Source organism: Cervus canadensis, chromosome 6 (assembly GCF_019320065.1).
Source record: "Cervus canadensis isolate Bull #8, Minnesota chromosome 6, ASM1932006v1, whole genome shotgun sequence".
Taxonomy (NCBI): Eukaryota; Metazoa; Chordata; class Mammalia; order Artiodactyla; family Cervidae; genus Cervus; species Cervus canadensis.
In genome coordinates this window covers 10,251,479-10,273,747 of record NC_057391.1, presented here as the reverse complement: position 1 = coordinate 10,273,747, position 22,269 = coordinate 10,251,479, and the positions used below count along the sequence as shown (strand labels likewise).

General features: G+C 46.2%; 1 protein-coding gene across 2 annotated transcripts in view; it reads left to right on the top strand.

The window, feature by feature from the left end:
* The window catches only part of SERINC5 (serine incorporator 5), a 103,175-nt gene that overhangs the window by 30,793 nt on the left and 50,113 nt on the right, over positions 1 to 22,269 (top strand). Inside the window, exons 1-2 of one of the 2 annotated variants that reach the window (XM_043470767.1) lie at positions 2,714 to 2,996; positions 19,078 to 19,239. In XM_043470767.1, coding sequence (XP_043326702.1) covers positions 19,156 to 19,239 — 84 coding nt within the window. In that variant the 5' untranslated portion in view covers positions 2,714 to 2,996; positions 19,078 to 19,155. Of the gene's footprint in view, positions 1 to 2,713; positions 2,997 to 19,077; positions 19,240 to 22,269 lie in introns of those variants that run through there. The other variant, XM_043470766.1, reaches the window with a different exon arrangement.

The window sequence follows — 22,269 nt, the reverse complement described above, 5'->3', positions numbered from 1 at the left end:
AGAAAACTACAGTGATTTAATTTCAGTAACAGACCCTTTGGCCCAGCGTGTGACCCAGGAGTGGGAGAAGGAACACAGCGTAAGACTCTGGGGATGGAGTAGATGAGGCCACAGTTTCGGGTCTAGCTCCATGTGGCCCAGTTTTGTTCTTATAGAGTAAATGTATGTTCACGGAGCACCGTATCACGAATTCTCAAGTTGTAGACCCTGAACTTGCCTGTGATGGTGAGAAATAATGGCTGCAGACAGTGGGCCAGCAGAGCTTTGCCGTGCCATGAGAAACGACCTCAGAACAGTGGTCCCTCCCTGGTTGTGGGGTGGGGTGACTCTTCCGCAGGGAGGATGGTACAGCAGGATGCTCCCCACGTCAAAGCAGCGTCTTAGGGGGGCTCACTCCAGAGGGTGAGGTTGGGCGTTGTAAATAAAATGATCCTTGAAACTCATTGTATGGTATTTCTTCCCTTCTGATATTTTTGATTTTGCCAAGGTTTTCTTGTTCTATAACATACCCCAAGGGAATGAACTTTAGAAATAAAATAGCAAGGCATAGCCTATGTGGAAGGTAGCAAATTAAGTGGGCTTTGTACTTTTTTCCTGGGTCAGAAGATTTCTATTCTTTTATTCTTCACCTATTAAGATTTTGCATACTTTTCTTTTTTAAATCCTTCCTAATGTTGAAAATCTGGAAAAACAGGGACAAGGTAAAGAAGACAAACATGATTTAAAATCACAGCTCCGGTTAATACTTTAGTCTGTTTTCTCTGTCTTTTCCTAGAGATGTGTCCATGAGCATTTTTGTATTAAATTATTTAATGACATCTTTTTCAGGGACTGTTCACTTGTCTGTTGCAATCCCCTTGGCATACTGAAACAGTGCTCGATCCCCCTGGAGATGTGTGTTCCCCATCTGCCATTCCTGAGGAGTCCTCCTGAGTGGAGACTGAGGAACTTGCTGTGAGGGGAATGGAATGTCTTCCTTAAACACACGGCCGCGCCTGCCTTTGGCTTGTTCCGTATCCACGGAACAGGAGGCCATGCCACTGCAGAAGAGAAGCCCTCCCCGGGTTCCCTGAGCTTGGGCACAACTTTGAAGGAGCCACAAATCACCTGGGGAGCTTATTAAATGCAGGTTCTAATTCTGAGACCTGACGGGCGCCCAGTGATGCCCACGCTGCGGCCCTCACTAGGCACCATGGAGCTCGGGTACTTAGGAATTTGCCAGTCATGTTCTGCCCTGGGCCAATCTGTTTGGGGGCCTTCCTGCACTTCCTCTGACTATCCCCTGGTCCAGGCTCTTGTCCGTGGTCCTGTGCTCACACCACACCCCCACCAGACCTGCTTTCTCTTCACTCCAGCAGCTCGTAGCTTCCCAGGCCTCCCCCTCCCGCCTCCACCACCAAGTCAAGGTCCAGGGAGGTACGCTAAGCGCTTTGACTTCATTGCCGCGCCCATCCTCCCCGCTTCTTGCGTGGGTGCTCAGGCCTCCTGCTGGCTGATTCCTCCCTCTCCATAGAGGGTGGGGGCTCCCCGCTTCAGAGACTCCATCCCTCAGCCCTACCATGACCCCATCCTGCCAACTCCCAAGCTTGGGCTCTTTGAACCAGGCCTTGGATTTCCCTGGTCGGGGGCGGGGGAAGGAGGGGCCAGACAGATCCAGACTCTCCCTTGGAGCCCTCTACTCCATCCACCCTCTGTCCACTCCACCCAGTTGGCTTGAGAAATGCTAGGTTTGACTGAACAAATAACAGTAATTATGGCCCATTTCCTGAACTGCCCACCCCTTGGGCCTGTTTACCTTGCAGCCCAATAATAGTTCATTGAGTGTGTGCGTCTGCCTAGCTCTGTCTTCCCTCTGTTTGATTAATGCTGAAGTACTGTTGTTCACAGTCTAGGCCTGATAGAAGGGCTCTATCTTTGTGGTTTTAAGCAGCAGAGGGAATACCACCCCCAACATGAGTGACTTCTTTCATTAAGAAGAATGCCCCCGGGAGAACCACCCTCAGATTCCCCTCTGCCCTACTTGCTGGCACAGTCCGTGCTCTGATGGATGAAAAATATGAAGGTGAAGGTTGGGGTGGGGGAGGAGGGCCTTGTATGAGAACACTTTCATTTCTGTGATATTTTGATAGGAAAACATGATTCATGAGCTCCCTCGTGTGTGGCCGTGGTTCCTTTTGCAGATGTGTTTTAAGAACAGTAACAAGAAGTTTCTCAGGTTGAGGCCAGTGGGGGGAGGCGGGGGGGGGTTGCACATGTCAGAGAGTTCTGTGCAGTCCAATAAGCGTCCTGACAAACCCTGCCCTGAGGCCCTGGTTCAGAAGAGGGTAGGCGGGCTGCTGATAAAGCGCACTGGGGGTCTGGGCAGCTCTTCAGATGAAGCAGACAGTGGACATTTGCCTGGGGGACAGGCACACACATATGCATTCCTTCCCCTTCAAGCTAGAATTGGGAGGGAGAGAAAAACTTCAAGGAGAGCTGAAAAGAAGGCTTTCTGAAGCTTTGAGGGACTGAGGAATGGAGAAATTAACTGTGAGAAAGTGTTTTCTCAGCTGTAGGAAAACAGTGAAGCTGTTACTTCAGCTCTGAGAAAGGCTGTGCCACCAGGCCCTTTCATGTGGCCCCAGGATTTCCCACAGAGTGATGACTAAGGGTGACGCTGTAGGAGGGTCCCTGTGAGAACCAGGAGCTGCCACGGGCCTTTGTCTCTTCCCTCCCTGCCTCTGAGGGCCGTCTGGTTGCAGCTCTGGGTTTTCCAAACCAGAGGCCATTTTCTGACATTTCTGTTTTCAGTTTTTTTATTCAGTTATGTGAAAACAGGTTTGAAATGTCACCTTTTATCAGGCATTTGGGAATCCTGAAGAACAGAATTGTATGAAATCCTGCTGGAAAATCTAGGACAGGAGGTGTGCGCGAGTTTGTCCTTGCACAGAGTCATTGCAGCTAGTCTCATCTTCAGAGAGCCAGCTTGGCACGGCCATGGCTTGGAGGTGTCTTGAGTAAGTGGCCTCTTCCTTCGATGGGGAGGGAGAGTGGCCAGCAGTTGACTAGGCATGTGGGTTGTGTGGGGGATGCAGGGAGGGACTTACTTGCATTTCAGAAGTGGGGAGTGGGCACATCAGGGGGCCTGGGCACTTGGCAGCCGTAGCCTGCAAATTCAAGAGCTTCAGCTTTGTGGCCACCCCAGGGTTTGACTCACCGTAAGCCATAAAATGCCATCACTTGAACTATGTTGTGATGGAAACCTTTCACATTGTATTAGACACTTAGACATTTACTGCCTTCCTATTAAGAGTCAACAGACCGTCGTTCACTCAAGGTGCCATGTTTTGCATGTCTGTGAATTGCTTATACTATGGATTCAGAATTGTGGGACCCATGCCTGAGTTATTAGCTCATCCTGCTTCCAGACTGCTGAGTTGTCTCAACTGATGGGTTTTTTGCTGGTCCACTGATGCCCTTCGTTAGATTTGTCCTCAGATTTCCTATCAGGAAAATAAGGGGACTGGACTGGATCAGAGGCTTTCAACCTAGCTGCTGTGACATGTCCCAGTTTGAGTAGAATTTTGGGGTTGCTAAGTTTGATATAAATCCCCTAGAGCTTCACCAGGGCAGTGACTGTACTACTAGCTCCTAGAATGGTGCCCGGTCACTAAGAAGCACTTGGTAAGTATGTGTTGTATGAATCTGTAAGAACATTTGTAGTGTTGTGCATACATGTTTTGTGCATTGGAGCTGCGGATGGGATTTCATTTGGTGAGAAAGGAGCGCATTGTTAAGCCCTTGAAACTGCTGGCCCACCTCAGCTCTGAGGTCATGGCCACTGGAATTGTTGAAATGAGGTCATTTCTGTTCTCCTTCCCAGAGCATATTTGGCTCTGTGGCTTCCATCATTGCACTTGGCAGGGTCTGGGGTTGGGCTGGAGAAAAGTGCTTCTTAGAAAGGATTGACAGATTCTTCACTGCAGCATAATCTCCATAACACAATCAGGCAAATTTTGGGTTTTGTGGTTCATTAACTGCTTGTTGATAAGCTATTATGAAGTAGAACAAGCAGGATTTCCGCCCCCCCCCCCCCGACCTCTCCTTTTGATGAGAAGATTTAAAACTAACTTTTAAAAATGGTTTAAACCTAATGAGCACTTTCCTTCCCATCATCCTACACATTTTCATTTTGAATTTCAAGGTTTTGTTTTCTTATAACATTTATCCCCCTGCTGCTGCTGCTGCTGCTGCTAAGTCACTTCAGTCGTGTCCGACTCTGTGCGACCCCACAGACGGCAGCCCACCAAACCTCCCCTGTCCCTGGGATTCTCCAGGCAAGAACACTGGAGTGGGTTGCCATTTCCTTCTCCAATGCGTGAAAGTGAAAAGTGAAAGTGAAGTCGCTGAGTCGTGTCCGACTCTTAGCGACCCCATGGACTGCAGCCTACCAGGCTCTTCCATCCATAGGATTTTCCAGGCAAGAGTACTGGAGTGGGGTGCCATTGCCTTCTCCAGTTTATCCCCCTAGAACTTGTTTAACTAGTCTTTCACAGCCCTGTTCTGCTGCGGGTATTTTTGGCTTCAGTGGGTGCAGATGAATGTTCTGATCGCCTCCTTTGTTCCTTAGTGGCAATAGAGAAGGCTTGAGGGAAGTGCCTCCACGCACATGAGACCACTTTTTCCCAAGTCGGTGGGATGCTTTCCTGGGCTCACATCTCAGGAATTTTTATTTATAAGAGTATTTACCTTCAACAGGTGCAGTTACCATCCACATTAGAGCAGAAAATGAAAATATTATAAACGAGGCCTCATGATTTGCTCGCATCCCCCTCCCATCTTTACCTTTCTCCATATCTCCCTGATGGACTGAGAGAAGGGGTGTCCCTGAGGAGGAAGGACGTGACTATGATGACACAGATGATACGTTTAGGTGGCTTTCTTGGGAAGGGGGTGGCATCCTGTGCCAGGGTCTGTGCTAAGAACTTTCCCTGAACTGATTCATTTAATCCTCAAAATAGCCCTGTGAAGGAGGTACTTTTATACCCATTGAACAATGAGGTCATTGAAACGTGGAGAGGTAAAGAATTGGCTCAAGAGCCCATAACCAGGCTGCAGTGGAGCTTGGGTGTGAACCCAGACAGTCTGGCTCCATTGAGAAGGGGGAGGGCAGTTGTCTGAGGCATTTCTGATTATCTCCACTTGTGTGTGTTGTGGGGTGGAGTGGTTGCCCCTGGCATGTAGTACATAAAGGCCAAGGATGCTGCTGCTAAACATCCCATAGCTCACAGGATGCCCCCCCCCACCACCACGAAGAATTATGTGGCCCCCAATGGTGCTGAGTTTGATAAACTCTTCTCTAGATGATCTGTCTCCCAGGAGAGTTTGTTTTTTATTAAACTGCCACAAAGCAGAGTTGACCTTTTAACTTAAACTTTATAGATTCTCTCCACCAACCTACTAAAACTTATCAATTGTGGTGTTTTTTTAGAAGATACGTAAGCGGAGAGTGGTGTCAGGGAATGATTCAAAGAATCCGGCTGCTGTCTGAGAGCAGAGAACTTGATCAGCATGCTTTTGGTGCTGAAAATAACACTAACCTTGTGAGAAGGAGACTCCCAACAAGGGGAACGGTTTTGTGCAGATTTGCTGTAACCCAAAAGCCAGTGCTGGCTTGGCAGGTGTTGATGGCCTGTCTCTGGCTGTCTCCGATTGGGTCCCAGTGGCTGTGGGGACTCAGTGCTCTTGAAGGAAGGACACTGACCCTTGACAGTTTTCATGGGATGCTGTTAAAACCAGCAAATTCTAGAATGTTGAAACCTGTGTCAGAAACCCTTGTCCCAAATTCCTTTCTGACAAGCCTACAGAGTCCTGTCCCTACAGTTATGGAAGAGATTGTAAAACCCTCGGAGCTTTAAGGAATTCTCTGAACTCAAAAGAGAAAAACTTAAGAATCTGAAATGGAAGGCAAGCACAAGAGCCAATTTTGGGTTCAGGCAAACATACATCTTCTAATTCAATTCTCTGAATCCTTAGTAGCCATTAATTTTTCCCATTTCATTTTTATTTGCTTCATAGTCTACCAAGCAGAGGTTTATTTATAGCAATTGAACTAAAAAACGTTACAAGGGTTAAAGAAATTTTAAGTTGAGGTAAAAAAATTTACCATCTTAACCATATTTAAAGATACAGCACAGTAGGAATTTTCTACTTTTATGACTCAGTTACAGTGATAGTTAACTCTGTTTTCTACCAATTACATAGCTGAAGTAGATCTCATTTACTCACTGGCTGATTCATTTAGCAAATATTTGAGTGTTTACCACCTGTAAGGTAGAACAGGAATGTCATTTTGTTTTCTTCCAAAATAGAAACTTGAAGTGTTTTTCTAATTATAAGATATGTGCCTTTAAAATGTATTTTTTAAGAAAAGATATGTGCTTGTTGCAAAGAGTTCAGAAAATACGGAAAAGCATAGTCACTCATCATCCTGCAACTGTTAACTACTGTTGATGCCCTCATGTGCCCTTCTAGATCGCTTTTTGTTGTTGTTATGGCGGATCTATGTCTTGTTATCATTTTACTCCAAATGCTATCATACTCTGTGTTTTTGTGTTATGAACTATTTTCAGTTAATGCAGTGTGGATATCTTTCCATGGGCTTCCCAGGTGGCTCAGTGACAAAGAATCCGCCTGCCAGTGCAGAAGATGCAAGAGACATGGGTTCGATTCCTGGGTTGGGAAGATCTCCAGGTGTAGGAAATGTCAACCAACTCCAGTATTCTTGCCTGGGATGGAAAGAACTTGGCGGGCTGCAGTCAACAGGGTCACAAAAAGTTGGACATGACTAGGCTAGTGCGCGCGCGTGCACGCACACACACACACCTTTCCATGATGGCAATTTTTTCTGTATAATCAGTGGGTATGTTGGATTCAATAATGTGAATGCACCATAATTTCAGTGATCAGTACTCCTTCCAGTACAGAAAGGGACATCCAGGTTTCCTTTCTTTTAAACAAAATGTTGTGTTAGTGTAAGTTCATGTGCCAAACTCATAGTGAGGCCAGACAAACCAAAGCATCAGAGTTTGGAGCAGAGAAAGGTTTATTGCAGAGCCATTCAAGGAGACGGGTGGTTTGTGGCCAAACTCCCTGAAGGGTTCCAGCAAAGCGTTTTTAAGGTGATCAGCTTGTGCACAGATCTCTGAATGGCCGATGGTGCGGTGACAGGGTGATGTCATAGGGGTTAACATTATCAAGCCTTAGGCAGGAGTAGGTCTAGGGGCCAGGTGCTCATGGTCATCAAGTAGTTAGTGTCTTCCACTTGGTGGGGGTTTTCACATCTGTAAGACAACTCAGGAATGTCCATTAGATAGTGTTATCTAAGTGCTTCAGAGAGGAGCTAAAGCAGAGGGTTTAGAGGAAGGTCCCATGGGGCCTATTGCTGCATTTCCAGAAATTAACATTGCACAGGAGGTGTGTGGTATTGATATAGTGACCATTAGTTAAGTGAATGAATCCCTTGGTTATTTCCACAGTATTAAGGGTAGGGCTTTAAAAATGGGGTGGGACTTGGTGGTGAGGTGGGGAGCTTGGTGATGGGAGGGGCTGAGCTGCTTGGGCAGGTCTCTGATAGAGGTCCTCCAAGTCCACTGAAGCCAGAGGTTACCTGGAGAGAGGAGGGGCACACAAAGGAAGACGGCTTCTTCAGATACTTGTTGAATACTTTCTGTACCCCTGAGGACAGGAGAGTGGAACAGCTTCCTCACTTGCCACTTCGTCCCCACACAGCCAGTTTCCCTTCTGTAGGAAACCAAGGTTTCAGGCCAGTGTTGTCTGTTGTGCTTCCTCTTTATATACCAGCAGTGAGGGGAGCAGGTTTGCAAAGAGCCTACAGATTCAAATCCTGACTCTGCCATTTGCCAGTTGCGTAAGTGGGGGCGATATAACGGCTAGTGATAAAAGCTGTTGTACGTTACAAGGGGCACAGTGTTAGCTCTGGTTAGCTAAAGTTATTATGGATTAGATAAGCTTTACTAGGTTGCCCCTATTTATTTATTTATTTGTGGCTGCACCGATTCCTTTTTATTGCTGTGCTGCCGCTATCTTGAGTTGCAGCAAGTGGCGGCTGCTTTCTGGTGGTGGTGCACAAGCTTCTCATTGTGGTGGCTTCTCCTGGCTCTGGGCGCACAGGCTTCAGTAGTTACAGCACAAGGGCTCAGTGGTTGTGATGCCTGGGCTTAGTTTCCCAGAAGCAGGTGGGAACTTCCCAGACCAGGGGTTGAACCTGTGTCCCCTGCATTGACAGGTGGATTCTTCACCACTGTTCCACCAGGCAAGTCCCTGCCCTATATTCTTCTGAGTGGGAGAAATCCAATAAGCCCGAAAAAAAAAATAACTTTTTAACATATACATAGGATGTGTTGAGTTTTCCAAAACACAGTCATTTTGTGAATTAGTGACTACCTGCCACCTGTATTTCTTATGCAGTAAGGTGCTTCTTTATTGAGCTGAGTAGTTGAATGTTCTTACTCTAGCTTTCAAGGCACATCATTCCCACGCAAAGCTACCGGGAACAGGTGGCACATGGCACCATGTTGGCAAGAGTTGCCATTTACCACTCCGTCTGCCTCCTGGCTGTAGTGAAGGAAAAGGTCTGTGTAAGCTCAATGGGAAGGTGTTTCTGAGCATAGAGTGAGGAGAATGAGCTGCAGAAGGTTGGTTGTGGAGACCCAGATTTAAACAAACACTGCTGTCAAAGTAGAATCAGTTCTTCCTTACCTGTGCTGACCGCTGGTGATTCATAGAAAGTCCTGAAACCTCAAAGGAGAAGGAAGGCAAGTGGGCTGTGACATGGCGTGAGTAATATATTGTGTGTCGCCAAAAGATGTGGAAATCAAAATTAAAAGAGAGCACAATTTACTTTTATAAAATATTCTGAACCTACCTTTATGTCTCAGGTATTTTTCTTCTATTTTTTGGTGTTCCGTGCCCCCAGCTTGCATAGGAACACCTGGGTTCTGCTTCCAGCAGCTTCAACATCTTCAGTTTTTCAGGAACTTCTACTGCTGCTCCATCCCCTCACTATTTATTAAGGGACAATATTATATTGTTGTAGTTAACAAAAATCTCTGTGAAGTCTTTCCTCAGTTCTGCTGCACTCCTGCATTTCCAAGTCAGGAAAAGGACTGATTGAAGGTCCATGTCAGATTTGAAGCGTTCTTTCCTTTTGAAGTTTGAACTTGGTTTAGATGCACTAAAGCCAACCAGGCTGTCCAGAGCTCTCATGGGATAAGTCTGAATAAATGCTGGGAATCCCTGGTGGTCCAGTGGTTAGGGCTCTCGGCTTCCACTGCAGGGGGCATGGGTTTGATCCCTGATTGGAGAACTAAGATATCTGGCAAGCTGTGAGAAATGCCAAAAGAGAAAAGTGAATGTTTCCTATGTTGCTGAGGGGCTTACAACTCCCCCATACTAAAGCACTGGAACTAAAAATGTGTCCTGAGTTTGGGGTGGTTCTTGTAACAGAAGCATCCTACGCAGCTTGTTTGCCTTCCTAAGAGGAAGGAAGGGAACCCGAGATAATGGAATGCCTGAGCCATGATAATGAACGTGAGTTTTGGCACTGCCTCGGGAGCTGAACATTGCGGACGTAGTATAGAAAGCAGTGCTGCAGGGATGCTCATAGAACCCACGGCTACACGAAGAGCCTTTGACTGCTCCACTTTTTAATTTTTCTCTTTCTGATTGTTCTTTCTGCCTTCATGCCTTGGGCTCATTAACCCAGGGCGCTTGCCTCTTGCAGGTCATTTCAATGTCTGCGAGTTTATGGATGGGAGAGGTCAGGTCACCTCTTGCAGGGATGACCAGATTCTGGCAGGGGTGCCTCCGTGCCTCTGGTACCTGGTGCTCATTGGTGCTTGCATTTCCCCTGTGGAGTGAGACATTCAGCTTAGAACCCACCTCAGGACTGCCATTGCCAGTGAGCTGAGCACGAGATGAAACCTCTTTACCTGTCCTCTGCTAGGCTCCTTCAATGTGCAGATGAGGAAAGCCAAGTCCCAGAGCTGCACAGAGTTAGAGTCCAGGCCCTCAGGTTCTCAGGCCTGTCCTCTTCCACCAGTGGGCTTACGCAAGCCTATTGGAATTGTGCAGACCAGACCTGAGGGAGGGAGAAGGGAACTCTTACAAGATAACATGTGTGTTTATTTACATGGATTTTATGATTCTGTGACATCTCTTTGACTTTCTTCCTGATTTCTTGCTGTTTCCAATTGGTGGTGGTGTCAGCAGGGAATTCTAGGAAATATAGGAATTGTGCTTTTTAATCTAACAAAAGAAGAGCCTGGAAGTTACTACCAGTCCTAACTCACGTTTCACTTCTGTGATCATTTCCTCATGTGCCTGGCATCAGTCCTTAGAGGAACTCTCAACCTCTTGACTTAAAAAAAAAAAAAAAAGCACAATGTGAGAGTTGTGAGTCAAGTACTAGTTAGGGCAGAATGAGGACTGCAGCCCGGGAGAGAGCACCTCAGATGGCTCTGAGAAACTGCTTGAAAGAGGTAGGGGAGAAGGACAGTATATATGTGATTTTGGAAAGGGGGAGTACGTACAATGAAGCACGTTTATTTTTAGGAGGTTTCTACTAGTCTTGTGAAGCTTCTGTCAGTCACAAGAAACAGTCATCACCATGAAGGATTTTAGTGCTTCTCTAGACATGAGGACATTTAAGAATTGGGCTCATAAAATCAGCTCCTGAGAATATGTAACTATCTGAAGACCTGTCCTGCCAGTTTTCCCGGCTCAAAGATGCCTCGCTTCTGCTCTCCACCCTGAACTCCTTCAAGGGGTGTTGAGGTCAGCTGCTACAGCAGCACATGATTTAATCCTTGCAGAGGTGGATGGCAAGCAAGCATCCACGGCAAGTGCCAATTTGTGGTTGACAAGCCCGAGGCCAGTGGGGAGGACAGGGAGGGAGACTGGTATTTATTACTGTGGGGAGTGTGTGTGTGTGTGTGTGTGTGTGTGTGTGTTCTCCTTAGATAAGAGAGGAAAACTCACACTAAGGGGAAGGCCCGGCTCCAGGAAGCAGCAAGAGGCTGGCTTATCCTTTCATGTGCACTCTGCTCACCCTCCCCTTTGGACAAAGCACCTTCTATTTAGAAAAGCCTTTACTCTTCATGCTGTGGTTATTTCAAAGGAAGTTAGATATAGGGTGTGAACAGCTCTTTGAAATTTTTTCTTTTTCAGTATGTTTGAGGGAGGGGGAGTTCTTCAGAAAGAAAGAAATCACACAAGTCAATGCCACATTGCAAATACTTCTATATCAATATCTCAAAACATAGTTACTTTTCTTAAATAGTGTATTTTCTCTTTTTAATCACAAGGGTGATACACGCACATGGTTAAAAACCCAAACAGGAGAGCAGAACTGTGAGACATAGCTGTCTTACCTTCCTCTCCACATCGAGGCCCAGCCTCCTAGGCCCACCCTCCAGCTGACTGATGTTAGTGGCCTTTGTAGCCACACACCCCACTTATAGACATGCATAACCATAAAGTATCCGGCTCTGCTGACTGTGTTAGCTTACTGTCATAACCAAGTACCGCAGACCGGGTGGTGTAAACAAACAACCGACATTTAATTGTTCACAGATCTGGGGCTAGAAGTCCAAGATCACGAGAGGCTTCTCTCCTTGGCTCGTAGATGGCGGACTGCCCCCTGTTGCCTCACATGGTCTTCCTTCTGAGTGTGTCCATGTCCTAATCTCTTCTTCTTATAAGGACCCCAGTCATACTGGATTTGGGCCCACCCAATGACCTTGTTTCATCTTAACTACCTCTCTCAGGGCCCTCTGTCCAGATAGTCACGTGCAGAGATGCAGGGCATTAGGACTTCAGCGTGTGACGAGAGGAATGAGGGTAAGGACACAATTCTGCCCGTAACGCTGCCTTCTTCTTTTAAACTGTGTCCTGTTGTGTGGAGAGTCCATAATTAATTTATTCAGTCCCTGTGCAGCTGGAGAATAAGATTGTTCCTATGCTTTTAATGAGCAAACTTATACTTAAATCTCTCTGCACTTGTGTAATCATACCTGCAGGATGAACTTCTAGGAGAATTGTAAACATGGTCCTCCCAAAGGGTTGTCTTGGGTCACTCTTGAATGTATACTGATTTCTTGAGGAGAAAGACTGTGTGCAGTATCTACAAACTCAAGGCCTTAATAATGAGCTCCCTGTGATACAGTGTGGGCGTGAGAGATTCAGAGTTCGGCATGTGACATGTGCCCCTGGCCCTGTGGAGTGGGGCTGTGAGCCATTTCGTTTGAGGAGTGTTGCTGTTAGGAATTTATCATATGTTATTCATTTAGCATCCGTTTATTGAGCCATTGATGGGCACTATTTTGTTCATATGTTGTTTTGTTTTTCGATACATTTTATTTTTAAGATGTTTGGGGTTCCAGCAAAATGGAAAGGCAGAGACAGAGACTTCAAACATAATCCATTCTTCTTCACCCCACCACAGCTCTCTCATTATTCACACCCCTCACTACAGTGGTACATTCACCCCACCACAGCTCTCCCATTATTCACACCCCCGACTAGAGTGGTACATTCATTATACACACATCTCTCCCATTATTCCATCCCCCTGCCAGAGTGGTACCTTCATTGCACACACAGCTCTCCCACTATTCACACCCCCCACCAGAGTGGTACATTCATTACACACACAGCTCTCCCACTATTCACACCACCCGCCAGAGTGGTGCATTCTTACACACACAGCTCTCCCACTATTCACACCACCTGCCAGAGTGGTGCATTCTTATACACACAGCTCTCCCACTATTCACACCCCCTGCTAGAGTGGTGCATTCTTACACACACAGCTCTCCCATTATTCACACCCCCCACCAGAGTTGTACATTCATTACACACACAGCTCTCCCACTATTCACACCCCCCGCCAGAGTTGTACATTCATTACACACACAGCTCTCCCACTATTCACACCCCCCGCCAGAGTGGTGCATTCATTACACACACTGCTCTCCCATTATTCACTCCCCCCACCAGAGTGGTGCATTCATTATGCACACAGCTCTCCCACTATTCACACCCCCTGCTAGAGTGGTGCATTCATTACACACACAGCTCTCCCATTATTCACTCCCCCTGCCAGAGTGGTGCATTCTTACACACACAGCTCTCCCACTATTCACACCCCCCGCCAGAGTGGTGCATTCATTACACACACTGCTCTCCCATTATTCACTCCCTGCACCAGAGTGGTGCATTCATTATGCACACAGCTCTCCCACTATTCACACCCCCTGCTAGAGTGGTACATTCATTACACACACAGCTCTCCCATTATTCACACCCCCCACCAGAGTGGTACCTTCATTACACACACCTCTCCCACTATTCCCACCCCCGGCCAGAATGCTACATTCATTACACACACACAGCTCTCCCACTGTTCACACCCCTGCCAGAGTGGTACATTCATCACACAGCTCTCCCACTATTCACACCCCCCGCTAGAGTGGTACATTCATTACAGACAGAGCTCTCCCACTATTCACACCTCCTGCTAGAGTGGTATATTCATTACACACACCACTCTCCCACTATTCACACCCCCCACTGGGGTGGTACACTCATTACAGACACAGCTCTCCCATTATTCACTCCCCCTGCCAGAGTGGTGCATTCATTACACACACCACTCTCCCACTATTCACACCCCCCACTGGGGTGGTACACTCATTACAGACACAGCTCTCCCATTATTCACTCCCCCTGCCAGAGTGGTGCATTCATTACACACACAGCTCTCCCACTATTCACACCTCCTGCTAGAGTGGTACATTCATTACACACACCACTCTCCCACTATTCACACCCCCACTGGGTGGTACACTCATTACAAAAGCTCTCCATTATTCACTCCCCCTGCAGAGTGGTGCATTCATTACACACACAGCTCCCACTATTCACACTCCTGCTAGAGTGGTACATTCATTACACACACCACTCTCCCACTATTCACACCCCCCACTGGGGTGGTACACTCATTACAGACACAGCTCTCCCATTATTCACTCCCCCTGCCAGAGTGGTGTATTCATTACACACACAGCTCTCCCACTATTCACACCTCCTGCTAGAGTGGTACATTCATTACACACACCACTCTCCCACTATTCACACCCCCCACTGGGGTGGTACACTCATTACAGACACAGCTCTCCCATTATTCAGTCCCCCTGCCAGAGTGGTGCATTCATTACACACACAGCTCTCCCACTATTCACACCTCCTGCTAGAGTGGTACATTCATTACACACACCACTCTCCCACTATTCACACCCCCCACTGGGGTGGTACACTCATTACAGACACAGCTCTCCCATTATTCACTCCCCCTGCCAGAGTGGTGTATTCATTACACACACAGCTCTTCCATTATTCACACCCCGACCATGGTGGTATGTTCATTACAACCAGTGATCTATCATCTGAAGTCCACCGTTTACGTTAGGTTTCACTCTGGGTGTTGCACATCCTACCTTTGTTCATTCTACCTTTTCAGTAGAAAGTTTAGGTCCTTGGGAATCAGGAGTAACAAGACACAGACATTCGTCTCCAAACTTGTGACAGCCCCAGAGGTTAGACTGTCTAGGAGTTGGTTTCTCCAGTTTTGAAGTTATAGGTTTGGGGAGTGCCATGTATGCAGGTCAAGAAGTAACAGAACTGCACATGGAACAACGGACTGGTTCCAATTGGGAAAGGAGTATACGTCAAGGCTGTATATTGTCACCCTGCTTATTTAACTTATATGCAGAGTACATCATGCGAAATGCCAGGCTGGGTGAAGCACAAGCTGGAATCAAGAATGCTGGGAGAAATATCTATAACCACAGGTTTGCAGGTGACACCACCCTTAGGCAAAAAGTGAAGAGGAACTAAAGAGCCTCTTGAAGCTGAAAAAAGAGAGTGAAAAAGCTGGCTTAAAACTCAACATTCAAAAAATGAAGATCATGGCATCTGGTCCCATCACTTCATGGCAATATGATGGGGAAACAATGGAAACAGTGACAGACTTTATTTTCTTGGGTTTCAAAATCACTGCAGATGGTGATTGCAGCCATGAAATTAAGACACTTGCTCTTTGGAAGAAAAGCTATGACAAACCTAGACAGCATATTAAAAGCAGAGACATTACTTTGCCAACAAAGGTCCGTCTAGTCAAAGCTATGGTTTTTCCAGTACTCATGTTTGGATATGAGAGTTGGACCATAAAGAAGTCTGAGCACTGAAGAATTGATGCTTTTGAACTGCGGTGCTAGAGAAGACTCTTGAGAATCCCTTGGACTGCAAGGAGATCAAACCAGTCAATTCTAAAGGAAATCAGTTCTGAATATTCATTGGAAGGACTGATGCTGAAGCTACAATACTTTGGCCACCTGATGCAAAGAATGGACTCATTGGAAAAGACCCTGATGCTGGGAAAGATTGAAGGCGGGAGGAGAAGGGGACAACAGAGGACAAGATAGTTGGACGGCATCACCGACTCAACGGACATGAGTTTGAGCAAACTCTGGAAGAAGGTGAAAGACAAGGAAGCCTGGCATGCTGAAGTCCATGGGGTCACAAAGAGTCAGACACGACTGAGCAAGTGAACAACAAATGCCCAGAGTAATAAAGCTATAAATGTCAGGGAATAAAAGAAACCCATTTTATAAATTATACTCTTCCAGAAAGAAGGGGTAAGTCAGCAGGGCTGTGAGATTTTCCTTGATGCTAACATAACGTTACTTTTATGGATGCTGTTTTGAATTTCCACTTCCATATCAATGATAGCTTAAGATAATGAGACGTAAGAGACGTGGTTTTGTTCTCTGGGTCAAGAAGATCTCCTGGAGGAAGTCATGACAACACACTCCAGTGTTCTTGCCTGGAGAATCCCATGGACAGAGGAGCCCGGCAGACCACAATCCGTGGGGCCGCGAAGAGTCAGTCGGACATGACTGAAGTGACTTAGCACACACATAGTACACTTCTACTGTTTGTGATTGGCCTAGTTTTCTTTGATAAATAACTTTTAGGCTAGTAGAGCTCTGCTATTTGATTCTAATATTAGGCATGTGTATGTATATATGAGCACACATCTATATCTGTCTATCTATATGTGTATGTGGTGGTGGTTTAGTTGCTAAGTCATATCTGACTCTTTTGTGACCTGATGGACTATAGCCCGTTGGCTGCTCTGTCCATAGGATTTCCCAGGCAAGAATACTGGCGTGGGTTGCCATTTCCTCCTCTAGGGGACCCAGGGATCAAACCCGCATCTCCCGCATTGCAGGTGGATTCTTTATCACTGAGCCACCAGGGAAACTCATATGTATATACACATAAATACCATATATAGAGTGAAAGTGAAAAATGAGAATTTTGTTGACTTTTAAAAAAAATGCACAAAGTGAGAGTTGCAAGTTAAGTTTTCTTTGGGGGCAAAATGAGGACTGTAGCCTGGGAGACAGCATTTCAGATAGCTCTGAGAATCTGCTCTGAGGCGGTGAGGGGAAGCTCGGATATACAGGAGCTTTGCAACAAAGGGCAGGCAGTCTGAATATCAGAAGATTACTATCCCAAGAAGTTTGGCACTTTCCTAGGTATGGGGAGATGCAAGAGTTGGGTCTTGTTGAAATTACTCTTTGATATATATCTCAGCTATTTGTGGCATGTATCTTGTGTTTTCACATCCTGAGTTTCCATAGAGCTCCTGGCTGACATTGGAGACTGCAATTGCTGATGACTGTCACATATTTGTTTACTGATATGGCAGGAAATAGTTCCATTTTCCAACTAAAAAATTAGGTCTATACAATGATACATGACTTTAAAAATGATAGGATTAAATCAATATGATTTTCTCTTCATTTTTCATAATCATATTCCTCTGTTACTGTTTGTCTTTAAATGATTAATTAGGCTCACAGTATATCTGCATCTGTTCATTTTTCCCTCTGTGGAGATAGTAAGTCTAAAGGTTGATTCTGCTGTGGATAAATTTTATCATGGTATGTGTCACCTGCTTCTAAATATTTCTTTTTCCATGTAGGATAAATATTTGATCACATTTGAATTTGAAATACAGTAAAACTGGTTATCTAAGACCATGGAGCTTAAAGAGTTAGCAACCAGTGAATGTGGCAGTTGGGAAGGAATTTGGAAGGCAGAGGAGGAGGGAGGCAGGGCTGGGAGAGGAGGCAGCTAAGCCAGTGGGAGGAGCAAAGAGGGAGCTGCAAGGGAGAGAAAAGAAAAACTGGGGCATATGAGTGGAAAGGGATCGGGAAATCAAAGACCGAGACTGTGGCTGAGTGAGCTGTGAAGGAGGGTGGCCTGTAAGAACACCACAAAGGCCGCGGTGTTAGGGCTCCACTGTGCGATCTGTTAGCTCAGCCCGATGGAGTAGCTGATCTTGCAAAGCAGTGGCCCGGCCTTATGAGGCCAGAGAGTCTTGAGGAAAGTGGCTTAGAAAACTGCATGTAAGATGGAAAGAGTGCATTAAGAAATTTTAAGTAATGAAATAGTGCAGAATGACAAAGGGCTTAAACAACAACGATTTCCTTAAGCAGATTAAATAATTTGGGAAATGTGTATGTTTCCAAGATCTGTCCTAATGATTACAGCCTGTTGTCATATTACACCTATGATCTCTTCTTACTGTAAGTGATGTTTATAGTATAGCCTTCTAATTGATGCTTGTTTTGAAGCCAAGCAAAACTCTGAACTTCCTGCTAAATCATGATCAAAAGATTGCATTGTTAGGTTTTTATATATAGTGTTAAAACACATAGGTTTGGTGGTTATTTGTAGTTTATGGTAATCTCTTTTGTATTTCTCCCTATCTACTAAATAGCAATTCCTCCCTAAAACCAGGTATGTCTGATTAGGTTATCCAAGAGACCACCAGTACCTTAAGTACTGTTCACACTTACTCTAATACATGAGGAGTCTGAGTCTTGAAAAGTAAGGAAACTTGCTCGGGGCTCACAGCTAATAGGTTACAGAGCCAGGTCCCAAATCCAGGCTGGCTGAATACTTTGATCTTCTAACAACACTGTTTTCTTGCCTGGTGCTTACTAAAGAATAGTTTCCTTTTAGGGCAGTGAAAATACTCTAATACTATAATGATGGATAGATATCATTGGACATTTATCTAAACCCGTTACATTCAGGACACTGAGAATGGACCCTTACGTAAACCATGGACTTGATGTGATTATGAGGTGCCAGTGCAAGTTCGTCCTTGGTAAAATTTTTTTTAAAATGTACCATTCTGGTCAATGATATTGATAGTGGGAGAGACTATACATGTGTGGGAGGAATAGGGAGCATATGGTACATCTCTATACCTTCCCCTTAATTTTGTTGTAAAACCTAAAACTACTCTTAAAAAAAAACAAACAAAAAAACTCTTCAAGAAAAAAAAAAATTAACACCAGACCCAAAACTGAAAACTTAGTCCCTGTTTTATTTAATATTCTCAAGTCAAATCATGTCCAGTTGCATTGACCAGTAAAGCCCTGTCCAGCCGCGCTCATGAGCCGAATCTCTGATAGGTGCCTCTGTCTTCTGTGCTTCCTATTTGTGGTAATCCGCCCGCTCCGGCCCCCGCCCCAATCCCCACCATGCCATGCAATTCGTTCTTTGGCTGTGGATTTTGACAGGGTCTTTCTTGGGCTCAGCTTCTTGGTTTTCCCGTCGTTCCCACTTCACTTAGTTCTTCTAGTTCTTGGCTCCTTGTGCTCTTCTTCCCTGGTTGTTTTTGTCTGAGTGATCACAGTGCTTCGGGTGAAGGATGCCTTTTCTGTTTAGCTATTGGACATCTCCCAAGCCTCACCATGTTTATTAAAGACAACGTCAGACCAATCCTGGTGACAGCTTTGTTCACACACTCAGCTGTTCACACGTGCTCTATGGGTAGGACACTTCGGAAGGGTGGTAGCTCACCTGCGGAGGCCTGGGCTCAGCAGGTCTGTAAAGGAGAGGCTCTAAGAAGACGCTGTGTTCCTTTCCTAGTTGGCCTGCTGCTGTGGAAACGCTGGCTGCTCCTACTGCTGTGGCCCCAAGGTCCGTCAGTCCCGGAGTACCCGCTTCATGTACGCACTCTACTTCATCCTGGTCGTCATCATCTGCTGCATCATGATGTCCAACACCGTGGCCAACGAGATGAGGGAGCACGTAAGTCAGCCCCTTCCGCTCGGCCCATCACCGGCGATGGTTGATGAGGGGGTGTGGGAAGTATTCAGTGTAGAGCAAGGGGCGCAGCCACCCAGGGTGGTTTGGGGTTATACCTGCTCTTCCTGAACCTTGCTGATGCCTTTTCAATGCTTTCTTTCTAAGCGGGCAAACCCTTCACCATCTTGATCTTTAGTGGTAGGTCAGATGCCTTCCGATGTCTTAGCTTTGTTGATGGCTGTTCCTGATTAGATGTGTAGTCTTTCCTTGTAGACTTTTGTACTTTTCCCTGGTCCTAAGGATGATGGCCGGTGTCTCCAGTCACAGCTATTATACAAACACTTAACGTGGCCAGTGTGGTAAAGCCTAGACCATCCCACAGAAAATGAGGAGTGGGTTAAAGGGTGGGTTTTACTTTTCTGGACATGTCACGTGTAGGGTGGGTGTTTCCAGGGGGTGAAGGATGGATTGTCTTTCAGTCATTGCCTGGGCAGTGTCAGCAAGGCATCCCAAGTACATGATGCTGAGAGGGACACGTATAGGACCTTTTTCTGGAATTTCCTCATAATGGGTCTGATGATGGGGGGATGGACTGGGGATTCTGAGGGAGCCCAAATTAAATAACGCCATCCTTCCCTTCTCAGGTTCTGAATAAATTGACAAAAAGATACTACAATGTCAGCATGTAGATACAAACATCACTTTTATCCCTCCAAAAGCTGGTATAAGGTAGCGTGACTCATATTTGCAAGGAACTGCGCTTCCTACTACTGATCCCAAAAATGAGTCAGACTTGACCCACCTGGGGACTCCACCTGAACCAGGGAACTCTTCCTTTGCAGGGGCACGTTTGCTGCAGGCGTGTTCTCTGGGGGCAGCTTTCCTCAGAGGGGGCGGGGGAGAAGAAGGCTGACCAGCCAGACCCCATTTGCCCCACAGACTTAGCACTTAGCACTGCATCTTCCAGGGGCCCAGACCCATCTTCCCTTGCCCAGAGGGGCAAGGTCAGACAGTGCCCTGCTGGAACCACGGAGATGGCGCCATCAGGAGCAGCTCCCAAGGAAGTGTTTGCTCCCCCCAACTTTAGGCTGCAAGTGCAGACTATTTTAAATGTACTCAAGGGCTTCAGAAAAACTATTTTCTTAGAAGTACTTGTTACAGTCTTACCCATTAGTTAAGGTAGGCCCTTGGAAGTTTTCTGTAGGGTAAGGCTTTTATCACTGGGGTTGTATGGTCTGGAATATATTGGAACTAATGTCAAAATTTGTGAAATTTAGATTCTCCTCTGATTGCTTTAAACAACGGATCTCTGCTCAATAAGGCCCTGCGTTGGGAGCTGTGGGGCCTTCAAAGTTGAGAGAAAAAGAGCTTGTAACTCAGAAGACTGGTATAAAGTCTCCTGATGCTTAAAACCAGGTAGAAATCGTGCCTTATGAGAGGATGCATGAAGCGCTGTGAAGTTTGGCGGCAGGGAGAGCAAGAGCCAAAGCTGCTTTGTTCGACTACACCAGGTCCTACTGTATCTGTTGTGTTTGCCGCTCCTGTCTTCCTCTTACCATGGTTTAATCTTGAATGTTTGTGACAAGAAGTTTGAGAGGAGGAATATTTGAAAGAGTAGATTTAACTCCTACTTTGATTACTTCAGCTTTTCAGGTAACTTAATGTTCTCTTTTTAAATGAACCAACATTGGCTTAGGGACCCAACGTGTCCATGGGACTCTTAAGAAACTTTTAGTCTCTGGAGATTAGGCTTTGGATCTCAGATACACAGTCTCTTTAGAGATAAACCCATCAGAAATGTTACTGGAGGTAAAGCTAATTTGGGAACAACAGGACATATTTTAGGATGTGAGTTTAATAATAATAATTTGTAACATTTGATTGTCATCCAAGTAACCTACCTCATGGAACAGTCCCCAACAACTCCAGCCAGTATTTATGGTTTCTGGATGTTTGCAGAGCATTTAGGAAACAGAAGATTTGTTTGTATGTTTGTTTTTAAGAAAAAAAAAATGGGGGGGGCGGGGAGAAACAGAAGGTGCTGACCAATGTTGCTAGAGAAGGCTTCATGAAAGAGTGACTCATGTGATAATAATGAGTATTTCAGTTGCTAATATCTGCTGGGTGATACCATATGCCAGGTTTTATTTTAAGCATTTTACCTGAATCATTTCAGTTCATCACTACTGTACTCAACCTGAGCAATAGGTCCTGCCGCTGTCCCTGCTCTACAGATGAAGAAACCGAGGCTCGGAGTCATTTACGTACCTTGCCCAAGGTCTCTAGCTGCAGGTGGGGGAGTTGGGATTTGAACCTAGGCTGACTGAGTTCTTAGTGACTCGGCTCTGTGGGGAGAACAAGGACAGGCATGTGTAGAAGGACAGGGAGGAGACGTGGGCAGGTACAGTGACTTGGCAGGAATTTCAGGGCTCAGGTGAGGCATTTGGCTATGGTCTCATGGCAAATGGGAAGCCATTATAGATTCTTGAGTAGGAGGCTGTTGTCATAGAAACAGGCTGGGATACTTAGGGAGGGGAGGGCAGCAGTGATGTGTGTGCAGAGCAGAGGGCGGAGGGAGGGAAGGGGCAACCCTCACAGAGGCTCTTGAAAATGTTTCTGTGCCTGCCCCCTGAATGTATTTATTTGAAAATGGTTTGGCTGGGCTTTCTGCATAGGGAATGAGGCTCCTGTGGGTGAAACCAACCTTTTTCCATCTCTGAGGTCTTACAGCGTTGGCCGGCCAGCTGGTCACAAAGTCAGTTTGTTTCTTGGCCTATGGAATAGAGGCTGACTTCATCCTCAGGCCTTGCTGGAGGGCCGGCGCTGAAAGGTCCCCTTGTGGGGACGCACACTGGGCTTCGCTGCAGTCCTTGCCTGCTCTTTGCTGGCCCGTGGAGATGTCAGAGGATGTGAGAGAAGGAGGGGAAAGCACGTATCCTTTCCCCAGTCTGGGTGGGAGTGTGTAATTGCACCCCAGCAGCCTTGCCTTTGTGCGTGGCGGCCAGGGCTCCGTGCAGAGCCTCGCAGGCCTCT